This window comes from Hippocampus comes, unplaced genomic scaffold, assembly GCF_001891065.2.
Source record: "Hippocampus comes isolate QL1 unplaced genomic scaffold, H_comes_QL1_v1.1 scaffold186, whole genome shotgun sequence".
NCBI lineage: Eukaryota > Metazoa > Chordata > Actinopteri > Syngnathiformes > Syngnathidae > Hippocampus > Hippocampus comes.
In genome coordinates, this window is record NW_017806236.1 from 228,687 (window position 1) to 241,137 (window position 12,451).

At 40.0% G+C, this 12,451-nt stretch overlaps 1 protein-coding gene across 2 annotated transcripts; it reads left to right on the top strand.

The window, feature by feature from the left end:
• Positions 1-3,395: 3,395 nt before the first annotated feature.
• On the top strand, positions 3,396-11,553 carry pnpla2 (patatin-like phospholipase domain containing 2). 2 transcript variants are annotated; one of them, XM_019857236.1, is made up of 10 exons: positions 3,396-3,957; positions 5,602-5,834; positions 5,946-6,011; positions 8,266-8,475; positions 8,555-8,615; positions 8,762-8,965; positions 9,136-9,268; positions 9,409-9,531; positions 10,266-10,634; positions 10,789-11,553. In XM_019857236.1, exons 1-9 carry the CDS (start codon positions 3,771-3,773, stop codon positions 10,624-10,626), a joined length of 1,578 nt encoding a protein of 525 aa, XP_019712795.1. In that variant the 5' UTR covers positions 3,396-3,770; the 3' UTR covers positions 10,627-10,634; positions 10,789-11,553. The 2 variants fall into 2 exon arrangements, with proteins under 2 accessions (XP_019712795.1, XP_019712794.1); XM_019857235.1 differs by having other exon boundaries at positions 10,266-11,553.
• Positions 11,554-12,451: the final 898 nt, after the last annotated feature.

Here is a 12,451-nt window from a genome sequence, read left to right on the forward strand (position 1 = left end):
ATTCCTTCATCTCCATAAATTAAGGAAATTATGAAGAATGTTTTCTCGCGGTCAAAATGTTTTGTGATGAACCAGAACAACAAACAATGTGTCAGAACCAGCCATCTTTATTGTTTACGTTCGCCTCGAACGCTTTGAGGTCGGACCTGGGACAATCCGAGGGGGATTCATCCAATTTCCCACGTTCTTCGGATGCAGCACTGGGTGTGTTTCTTTTGGCCAGCCAGGGGCGCTGTTTTCTGCCCCTTGCCAAGCCAAAGTGTTCCTTTGATGGATGGATGGATGGAAAGATAGATAGATAGAAGCATCAGAAAATTGTGGTTTGTTCATTTATAGGGCAAAGATATCTTCTTGTGGATATTTGTTTTTTACAGAAAATGTGGTTTTCCTTTTGTTTATTCTAAGCACCTGTCGATTCTATCAGCATTTCATGAAAGATCAAAAACATTTATACTGCACACAATACTAACATGCACCCACCCTAAAGTAACACTTACTCTCTGTCAGAGACGACTCTCTGAGGCTTTTGTCGTCTCTTTATCTCATTTTCAGAGATGTTTTTGCATGTGGTGAAGCCTGTTTTCATGGGTGCGGCCAATTTAGAAATGGGAACTGATCCATTTGCACTGATAAATCGGGAAAAGTGCTGAATGCAGTAATGGACTGCATGTATAAGTCAAAATTTGGAAGTAAACCTACATTTAAACAGGCTTTGGTCGGAAAGAGGTATGTTAATTCAACAGATGTGAGGACTTTTCTCTCCTCATTTCTGTACTTACTGGTAACTTAAAGTGACAGACCTGGAGTCAACCCATTATAGTTCTTCTCTGTGGCTTCATTTATACATTAGAATTCTTAAAACTACCTTTAAAGTGTTGAGTGTTGCACTTACAAATATTACACTTGCACAAGTCCATCTAGGTCGATTGAGTAACAATCTCAGTGTGTTATGCTACTTTCATTTTCTGCAGGCTAGTTTACGAAGTTGCAATTTCACAAGCAAGCCATATTTAGTCCACTGCATGCAATATGCTCTGAGCAGTGCTACTTTACACCAAACTGTACATCCATTAAACTCAATCAAATGCTGTCTCTAAATCTTCATCCTCTGTCATTTGATGGGTAGATTGATTATTGTGCACAAAGTCATGAGCTGCATGAAAAATGAAAATGGACAGCATCTTGTTAAATATATATACTTACTATACCTATACTTTTTTTTAAGTACAGTATCCATGCTAAATTTTAGTAGTTGGGTTTTTTTTCAGAATGAGAGCAACTTCTTGAATATTGATTAATGTGAAGGGCTACCGGTTTGATACACACTTCTGAAATAAATTTGATCAAGTTACCAATAATAATGTTATGATCAAGATACTGATCATGTTAATTATTTCTTTCAATAATTAGGAAACATAAATATCAATATGCAACACTAATTCTATAAATGTCTACCAATGTTTACTGTTTACATTTTGAACTAATCTCTACCAATGAAATTCCTAGTAAATGACAATGTCCGAGCACTGGTGAACTGTATTTACAACACGCCCGTGGGCTACTCATGTGATCCTCGGGGGCTGACCTTTGAATGGTGACCCCTGGTTTAGATTTTTACTCCCAGTTGGACAAGTCTTTGCCAGCAATAGTAACAAGCTTCTCACCAGCTAAACATTTGAAGATAACTATGGCAGGCTCATTATAACCTACTTCCGTCATGTTATCAGTGATGATAATCCTATTAGCATACAAAAAAAAAAGAAAATGCATCTTGAGTGACCCCCTTCCAAAATGTCTTCTCGTGCAAAAAGTAGAGTAGATATAGGTACATTTGGTAAGAATACTGAAAATATTTAATTTGGTTTCTTTTAAAGGGTACAGTATTATGAAATAATGATGATGCAACTACATAATATTGGAAATGTGTGAAATTTAATCTGTGTGTGTGTGTGTGTGTGTGTGTGTGTGTGTGTGTGTGTGTGTGTGTGTGTGTGTTTTATAGATGAAATAACAAACCAAAGCAGTTATCATATGAACAATGACCGGGTTAAACTTCACAGATTGGCTGATTTGCTCACTGAGGTCCTTATGGCCCCTACATTTAATATCACAGTACAATTATCAAATTGAAAAACAGCACACCAAGAGAGTCTTTCTTTACGGCGACAGTATATCATCACTAATTGTTGAAACGTAAAGCGTCTTCAAACTTCATGTCATACAGGAACAATAACAATGGTCACAATGTTAATCAAATGAAGTTTTTGTATTAGTCAGATCTAATCTTGTTTTGACTGTCGACAATCAATACACACTTTTTTTGCAACCATCCTCGCAAGTGTAGTTGCACAACAGAATATCCTCTCTGGGGAGTCATGTTGTCACTTAGATAACCGCACAACAACATTTTGAAAGGAACATTTCTGAAAAACATGATACAAAACAAGCGTAAATACTACACGACATTCTCCAAGAATGCATGGGATTCTGAATTTCAACACGACTTGTTGTGAAACAGGCTTTCCCTGTGAGTTTGCAACCAATTCACTTGCCAAGTGGCCCCTTTTGTACATTGTGCTGGTCCAACGTGATGTTTTCTAGCACATCGTTGCCTTGACAACAGTCTAAATAAATAGATAAATAAATAAATACCCATAGACAGATGAATATATATCCAGCAGAAGAATGTTCTTAAATGTAATGCAGTGATTCCCAGTCTAGGGTGAGAGATAAAAAGGGGTGCCAGGAGAAATTAAGTTTTCTTAATTTGTTTGAAAATCATTTATTCATTGTTTGATCTATCGCATCGAGACAGGCTAAATAATTTAAATGTTTCCGCACTAAATTACAAAGGGCGTACGAAAACTGCTGAGTCTTGACAGTGTTATATAATAGCATATGGCTTTCCTGTCATCACATCAGCTTTGTGTGCAATTAAACAGTCCCAAATTTCACACTCAAGTCCATACATTTCTGAGTAAATTTAGATGAGATCGTCATTTTTTTTCAGTATTTAATACGTTTTGTGACGTTTTTTGTTTAGTAGAGTGCAGTGAGTTTTTCTCTCGTAAAATGTGTGCCCTGACTAGGTTGGGAAACACTGATGTATATTTGTACAAACGTCAACAATTAAGTGAAAATATGAATTATGAAAACACATCGGGAAATATAATTAGCGAAAACAAAAAAAAAAAAACACACACACACACACAAAATATTAGCTCTCACGTGACGTTTGTTTGTGGCGCAAATCGTCCAATCTACGAACGTGTTCTCTAGAGTGACAACATCGCGGGTTGTAATTGGTCACACGGTCAATACGTCAATTTTGATTGGTCAACTGGCTTTGTATTCTCAATTGTGAGTGGGCACTGAAGTTTGTCACTACCCGCCTCTTTGTGCATAAAAGCATAACTATTCGGACGCAAACTAAGGTAACCACCGTGTCGGATTAATTTCATTTCCGTTTTCGTCACCGAGTCAAACCATATTGACTGCATATCGGTTTACTTTTTTAACTTTAAACATGTGAGTTTAGCGGATTATATTTGGGAGAAAGATTACCTTTCGGGATCGCCAGAGACCTCAACGCTGTTTGCTACCCGATTCAGCACAGCATGTCAACTGGCACTCGCAAAACTCCGAGCGACACTTCGACCGAAGAATAGCGAACTGTTTTCAAAACATTTGGTCCCCAAATCGAGGCGGGAACGTCGAGTTGTCACCGGAGCCCCGGCCGATGTCCATCAACCTGCCTGTCAACGCACACTATGTTCCCCTTGGACTCGTCATGGAACATTTCTTTCGCAGGTTGCGGATTCCTGGGCATCTATCATGTCGGCGTCGCCAGCTGCCTGTTGGAGCAGGCGCCTTTCCTTGTGCACAACGCCAAACACATTTATGGGGCTTCAGCCGGCGCGCTCACCGCCACCGCGCTGGTCACCGGCGTGTGCCTTGGTATGTCACTCGTTTGGCGCTAATCAGCCTCACAATTTGGGTGGCCTCTGGAACCGCTGCTAGAGTACAGTACACGGCGGCTAATCTTTCGCAAGTGAGAATTTATGCTTGCAAAATCTAAGCCTGAATTGCATGACTACAGCATACTGGACATAACTGGAGTGCTTCTTGTTTTCTGTTGGTGCTAATGGCCTTCAGAGTTGACAAAATACTCGTGCTCACTTCTACAGTATAAATTGGAAATCATACAGGTATATTTGTGTATTAAAATTAACACTCTTTAGTGCAATATGTTCCTTCGGCTTGTCCCACGAGGGGCAGTCTTGTATAAGGTAAATCAACATGTGAGGTGGTCCTCGGGTAAAAGTACAAGTATATGAAGAGAAAATAACGTTGATTGTTATCTTGGAGAATGTTACTCGAGTACAAGTTTTAGAGCAACATCACGAGTAAATGTTAAAGTATCTTGACAACAACTCAAGTCTTGAAGTAAGTTTGTTTGTTTTTGTTTAGTTAACTTAAGGTGGCATGGTGACCTACTGCAGTGATTCCCAACATTTTATGAGCCAAGGCATTTATTATAAATTTGAAAACTCTCACACCACCCAGCAAAATTGTCACAAGAAATGGATACACATAAGTCAAATACTTTCTGTCATCTGATAGTTTTTTTTTTCTGTCACTACAAGTTGCTAGTCTGGATAGATGGACACAGATACATTTCATAGTGTCCTGTGCACACCTTTAGAGCACTGGTTGGGAATCACTGACCTAGTGGATAGCACATCCACGTCACAGTTCGAAGGGTGGATGTTTGAATCCGACCTAAGGTTACAGGTACAGTTAAAAAAAAATTTGACGTAACGAAAGCAAAATTAACCTGTCAACCCATCTCTATCTACCTGTGATTGACATAAACATGTTATCACAAAGCAATAGCGAATGGTGTGACACATTATAGCAAATGTTCACAAGACCACTGATCAACAAGCCGATAATCCCTTTGCAGTCGTGGTGCGTCTAGAAGTGGCAACATTCTGCATGTAAATGCATCGCATAATATTGGCAGAGAAAGTTCTGCATGAACAGAATAGTACAGCACTAATACGGCACATGTCCAATGCTGTAGAATAAACTCCATCACCACTCACTCTCAAATTGTCTCATTGCAGAAAGAGAGAAGGAGCGATGCATGGGCAGGACTAATGTGCCATCCATAGTTTTCTTTTAGGAGTATTTTGGGGTGATCGTTCTTTCGAGCCATAACGGAGATGTGTGTGTTATTTTCCCATGTTGCAGAAAGTAAAGCTTCCTGTTGTATGTTTTTTTTTATCGCATGTTACTTTTTGCCATCACTAGTATCATTCTGTGGTATTGCCATTAAAAAGTCAAAGAGAAAGCAAAACAAATATCTTTTGAATTTTCACTGATACAGTAACTCCTCGCAAGATAACAAGTGACATCATGAAAGATAGCTATTCACACTCAGGATTTTTGTGTTGCATGAGAGGCATTTTATTCTGGAATTCCAAATTGTACGACCTTGGGGCAGTCAGTTTCCACCGCACATTTTTTTGGTCGTGTCGTGAACATTACTGTTCTGTCTTTTGACCAATCTCAACCCTTGTCATGTTGCATACACAGGAGAGGCTGGTGCCAGTATCATTGAGGTCGCCAAGGAAGCCAGAAAGCGTTTCCTCGGCCCCATGCATCCTTCCTTCAACCTGGTGAAGATCGTGCGCTTCATGTTGCAGCGCACTCTGCCCGCTGATTCTCACCAAATCGCCAACGGGAGGCTGGGAATCTCTCTGACCAGAGTAACAGATGGAGAAAATGTGGTTGTATCTCACTTCAACAACAAGGAGGAGATTGTGCAGGTATGACCATTAATGAGGTTTATTCGTGTTGAATGGATGACAGTTTCGTAGTTATTCAGACTTGTAACTGTGCACAGCCATGTAGTAAGTTTCTTGTTTCGTTTCTTACAGGCATGTGTTTGCAGTGCCTACATCCCCGTGTATTGTGGCATTATTCCTCCCACACTGCAAGGAGTGGTGAGTGGCACAATTATGTATTCTTGACAAAGGGGCAATAGTATTCAATAGCACAGTTAAAATTAGTGTACAGGTGCATCACAATAAATGATATCTTACCATCAGAATGAGCAGCACAATATCTATTGAAGCAAAAAAATGGCAGAAACTGTGGAATTACTTACATGTTATTTATTGTCATTACTTTTTTACAAAGTACAGTACAATATTGTGGAGTGCTATTGTCCCTGGTAAACACACATTGATTTTTTGGGGGGCGGTTCGAACGGATTAATGGAATTTCTATGAAATTCAATTGGGAAAGATGATTTCATGTGTTTGGTTGGAGTATTGCATTGACTTTTATTGCCTATATATTTGTAGCTTTCCTATTAAAGCCATCCATTACTTTGAAATTGGCCGTGATTGTGTTGAAACTAAACTTGAGGATTAGTTTCTCATTAACGGGCACATTTGAACTTCTGTCCTTCTCTGGACACTGTCACACTCACTCAGCACCACTGAGGTCTTCTACGAAAAGTTATTGCGCAATGGTGGCTCCCAGGAACCCTCCTCTCTGTGGCCTTTGTGATGGATTTTGGCAAGATCACACATGCTTGTGTGTACATAGGGTTTGTGACGAACATTTGAGGGTGGCAGTGCCAGTTGTGAGTGCGTTAGCTCGAACTTTCCGGGTCATTTTGTCCTCTCCTACCTTCTGTGGAACAGATCAGCTGACAGTTACGGCCTGTTTAGATGATCAGCTTTCTCAATAAAAAACATTCATTGTTGGAGGGGAATGCATTAAAGCACCTTAGTTTTCTTTAATAAATAAATAAACAAAATGTGTTACTTTTCGTTCGGGTGAGGAAATTTGCAAATAGTATTGAGGGAAGTCGCCTGAAAGTTACAGATTGCTGATGGGGGAGGGAGGAGATACTTAATACGTCCTTTTGAACCCAACCACCTCAGCTTTCTTAGGATATCATTCAAAGTAAATACATAGCTTGTCCTTGCAGTACAACACATCCCAGAACTTGAAAGCAATACTGGTTGAAAATTAAAACAAGACAAGAGCGAGTGAGAGAGAGACATCTGATAGATTTCCTGAGAAATAATCTGTGATGATAGAGGAAATCAATTGAATTGTCATTTCAGTGGGAAAACAAATAAATTCAATTGTAAAAAAAAAAAAAAAAAAAATGTTGGTGTTAAAGAGGGGGGCACAGTGGACAAGTGATTAGCATGTCTGCCTCTCACTTCGAAGGTTCAGGATTTGAATCTTGGCTCCGGCCTTACAGTGTGGATTGGTTGTTTGTCTGTCTGTGCCCTGCGATTGCATGGTGTCAAATTCAGGGTGTGCCCCGCCTCTCGGCCAAAGTCAGCTGGCATAGACTCCACCTGGGACCATAAAACCGTTGCCATATCTTCGTAGTTGCTTAGGAGAAATTGTATCCGATAAACATTTGGATGGACAGTGTTTACAAATTGTCTTTTGGTAAATAACACTGGCCAAAGTGCATAACTGCGTTTTGCAAATAGTATTGAGGGAAGTCGCCTGAAAGTTACAGATTGCTGATGGGGGAGGGAGGAGATACTTAATACGTCCTTTTGAACCCAACCACCTCAGCTTTCTTAGGATATCATTCAAAGTAAATACATAGCTTGTCCTTGCAGTACAACACATCCCAGAACTTGAAAGCAATACTGGTTGAAAATTAAAACAAGACAAGAGCGAGTGAGAGAGAGACATCTGATAGATTTCCTGAGAAATAATCTGTGATGATAGAGGAAATCAATTGAATTGTCATTTCAGTGGGAAAACAAATAAATTCAATTGTAAAAAAAAAAAAAAAAAAAATGTTGGTGTTAAAGAGGGGGGCACAGTGGACAAGTGATTAGCATGTCTGCCTCTCACTTCGAAGGTTCAGGATTTGAATCTTGGCTCCGGCCTTACAGTGTGGATTGGTTGTTTGTCTGTCTGTGCCCTGCGATTGCATGGTGTCAAATTCAGGGTGTGCCCCGCCTCTCGGCCAAAGTCAGCTGGCATAGACTCCACCTGGGACCATAAAACCGTTGCCATATCTTCGTAGTTGCTTAGGAGAAATTGTATCCGATAAACATTTGGATGGACAGTGTTTACAAATTGTCTTTTGGTAAATAACACTGGCCAAAGTGCATAACTGCGTCACTTGAATAACATTGCATTATAACAGTCTAGTCAATAGGTTCACCATTTCCTGTATCCTAACGTCTCTGTATTTCTTTTATGAAGCGATACGTTGATGGGGGAATCTCTGACAACTTGCCTCATTACGAGCTGAAAAACACAATCACGGTCTCCCCGTTCTCTGGTGAGAGCGATATTTGCCCCCGAGACACCTCCACCAACATACATGAGCTGCGCTTCACCAACACCAGCATCCAGTTCACCCTCACCAACCTTTACAGAATTTCCCGGGCACTTTTCCCACCAGATCCAATGGTAAGGTCACTTGAAGGCGCCTTCCGCAATCTACTGTTTTGACATATTTCGTGAACTAGATGATTTTTGTTGTGTCTAGGTAATGAAAGCCATGTGTAAACAGGGATATAATGACGCTCTGCACTTCCTGAAGAAAAATGGTAGGAACCGACACAATGTCATTTAGAGTTGCGTTTTTCAAACATCTTCAAAGTTCATTATGTACTTCCTTTTTTTTTTTTTCATAATGACACTGTTGGTGTTGCTCTGCTAACCTACATGAGTTATATATTTTATTTCTATTCAGGATTGCTCAATTTCAGCGACCCCCACATTGACAGAGCCCTCCAGGGAAACAGAGAAAAACACGAGGATCAAGTTGACTATGTTCATACTGATGCCAAAGGTGTTGGAGAGGATGAAAAGATGCATATGGTCGATGGACCATTGACTGTTCATCCCTCAATAGAGGAACACATCATTGTACGCCTTCCACCCACTCTGCACAAAGGTAACATCAGATTACCGTGTATAAGACCTAAACCAATACATAATCATGGAAAATTGTGGCCAATTAAACCAGTTGTTGTCAAAACTCTTATTGCGGCTTCTTTGGACAGTTTTATTTACAGTGGAGTGTTTGACTATTAGCAACGTGTGCTTCTTTGCCTCCCCCTGCAGCCCTGATTGAGGCCTGCACAGAGCGAAGGAGCCTGGTGCAGTCGCTTAGCAACCTGCTTCCTTTCAGGATGGCATCTGCCATGATGCTCCCCTACACTCTCCCTCTTGAGTCCGCTCTGTCTTTGACTCTCAGGTACTGGTAGACCTTATCACATTTGGACTCACTGATTCCTATTCTGAAATAATCACATGAAAGGTCTATCTGTTCATTCCTTTTTTTTTCTTTTTTTTTTGGTATTTATTTGTATGTTTTTGTGTGGATGTCATATGTAGACTTTTAGAGTGGTTGCCAGATGTGCAGGAGGATGTCGGGTGGATTCAGGAGCAGTTGGTGAAAGTCCTCCAGCATGTGCTGCGCCAGGCCTCCAAAAGCATTACGCAGCATTTTTCTGCCCGGTAAGTGTCATAGTGATTATGCTTGTGCGTAAATGATATTGATATGTAACATTTTGATCCATTAATTGATCAGGACCATAGCGTGAGGACTCTACTTTCATCCTAATAACAAAAGTCCAGTTTTGTTTGAACACTTCAAACTTAACAATAAGGGAGTATCACTTAATGTGATTTAAAGACATTAGTTCACTCTCATGTCTTATCTTATGGGAAGTCTGTTTACTAGGTCTACAGAAACTGACACTTCAACAGCCAAAAGACATAATTCGGGTGTTTGCCCAAGAAAAAATATCTATTCTGGCTTTTTTTTTCCTCTCAGATCAGTCAACAAAAGGAAATTAAAGTAAATAAACAATATAGTCAGCCTTCTATACAATATTATTGACATAAACCCAACATTTCCTCCTCATGGAAGCGAGCAGCTGTGACCAGCAAAGTGCGCACTTACAAGAACCAGGCAGTAGATGGCAATGAACGGCCTTGGTTTTTGTGCCAACATTTTTATTTGGTTCTCGCTCAACAACCTCGCACATTTCTCTTGAGACAGGGAATTGATTAAATGAGAGGGTTGATTTTTGTAATGCTTCAAATGCTGCTCCTCAGGTAAACAAGTTAATTGGGAACACGCAGGTGTTAGTTCTTGCATGATGCTGAGTCATGTAATGTTCAAAACAGTGGAATAAAACCAGGTTTCAAAGTTACTACTCGACTTATTCTGCTGATATGTACTTTAGATTCTCCTGTCAACTGGAGCTGCACCACTACCAGTCCCTCCCATCCCAGATCCGTTCCACCAGTCTGTATGCCACATGGGTGGGCAGCGGCACTCTTTCGGTCCAGGACATTTTTACGCGTTTAGACCAGTACAAGCGACAACTGCTATCCGGGACCTTTTGCGTCAACATGGATCTGGAAGGATCCTTCCAAACGGGGTCGATGTCGGTGGACAAAAGCTCTGCTTCCTTCCTCCCTGCAGAAGGCTTCCCAACGCACACAGGTGGTCTTAGTGACTCCAAAGATGCCATGCGTCACTTTGATTCAGACCTGCCACTTATAAATCCAGGTGCACATCAAACAAATTACTATCAGTTTTGAATATCTGTTTAAAAAAATAAAAAAAAGCAGATAGTTAGTTTGCCCCTCTGAGCTTTTATTGTGATGATTCCAAATGGTAACGGTGTACCCATGCAGCCATTTATGTGTGTTGTATTCGATTCAAATAAGCCCTTCGCTACAAAGTGCCCACACTCGCTCCGTGCTGATGTGCATCTGAAGGTCCAAGGTATGTTTATGTGTAGTCAGATACAAACTTGAATCCTAAGGTACTGTAAACTAAAATGCACTCTTTGGAAGTGACGTGGTGGAAGGAAGTGAGCGTTTGTTTTCCCGGAAAGTGGTTGGAGTTTAGGGTTGGAGTTTGGCCTTTTGCTTGCAGTGTGTAGCATCGTCCCTTGCTATGTTTGGTGCTGTTTTGAAACTGCAGGAAGGAAACAGTGAAGCCACCACTCGGCCTTTCGCAGGAAGTTACACCATACATTTTAAGCAACTGTCAATGCAGCAATATGAATTCAATACGCAGTGTTTTTGGTTCAGGTGCATATGTCCTGCGTGTGAATGAATGTTGATTGATGCACCCGTATACTCTGTACACCTGCCGTGTTTTTAGCCATGATCTTACTTGACAACCGTGTACCGCTGTTAGAAACATGATGTAGTTAATACATGTTGTGCTTTTAGTTGTATTCTAAAGGTCTGTTTACCTCAGGTTATACCATGTGACCTGATTTCTACCTGATTATAATCAACCAAAGAATCATCTTATTATAAACAGGACTTCATCATTGAATTTATTTTGTGATAGTTAATATACCTACTGTACATTGTCTTGGACTTTTACTTTGCATTGTGAGAAACTGTGTTACTTTGCCTCAACTTTATTCAACCGTATTTAATGTGTCATTAAACTGATAGAGTAGAAAACATTTTGTGACACACAAATAAACTGGTGTTGTTTACCACAGACAGCTGCTCTGAGTGTTGTGTTGATATCATCCAGGAAAGCTGTGATTTGATATGAAGCATGAACAATACACCCACAGTTCTAACCAAATGCCACTTGTGGAGTTTTTGGGGACATGAACCCAAGGAGGTTACAAATGTTCCAGTGATGATTCATAACTGTAAAGCACTGGTAACGACAATCTAGTATGCTTTGGAAGACATCTGAGGCAACAATGTTGTTCCCGAAAACAAACATGATTGGAACTTGACATGAATATTTAGCAGTAATGTTCACAAAATTGTTTGATTTGTTTTGATGATCTCAAGCAAACAGTGGGTTCAAGTGAGCAGCTGTATTGAAACTATATACTTCTCTCAAAAAGTTAGAGATACACTATCAGAAACATTCCGACACTTTCACTCAAATGGTCATTCAAAAAGTTACATGAGGTCACCTGAAAAGGTTATAGTGCATTCTAGTTTCATCCTGAAATTTCATCCAAAAGCCAAATCTCATCACCTTTTTGTTTGGTAGTGTATATAGAAACTTTTTTTTCTCTTGCCATACATTTCTGAATTAATAGATGTTATTGTCATCACAACAAATACATTTGAACACAGAGTGTATGTTTTTTGTTGTTGACAACTTACAACGTATTTTTCAGCAGGTATTTAAGTAGGTTTGTTTCATTGATGAGCCATAGATCAATGCCAACATTTGAGCTACTTCCACAAAGTGATTTATCACTCACAAATCGTTACATAATTGTCATCACAAGCTTATCTTGTTGTGCTTTCTTGCATAAGCGGTTAAACAGTGAGTCGCTGATAGGCTGAGGGAATCATGGTTGTAAACATGCTGATACTGCCACAATTCTAGGTGCAACCCACTACTGAGGTTGCCACAGTTCATTTGATT

Excerpts from the sequence above, each read along its gene's own strand:
- pnpla2 (XM_019857235.1), top strand. The coding sequence starts at position 3,771 with ATGTTCCCCTTGGACTCGTCATGGAACATTTCTTTCGCAGGTTGCGGA. Across the intron at positions 8,476-8,554 it reads TTTTCCCACCAGATCCAATG|GTAATGAAAGCCATGTGTAA; the intron begins GTAAGGTCACTT and ends TGTTGTGTCTAG. Across the intron at positions 8,966-9,135 it reads TCCACCCACTCTGCACAAAG|CCCTGATTGAGGCCTGCACA; the intron begins GTAACATCAGAT and ends CTCCCCCTGCAG.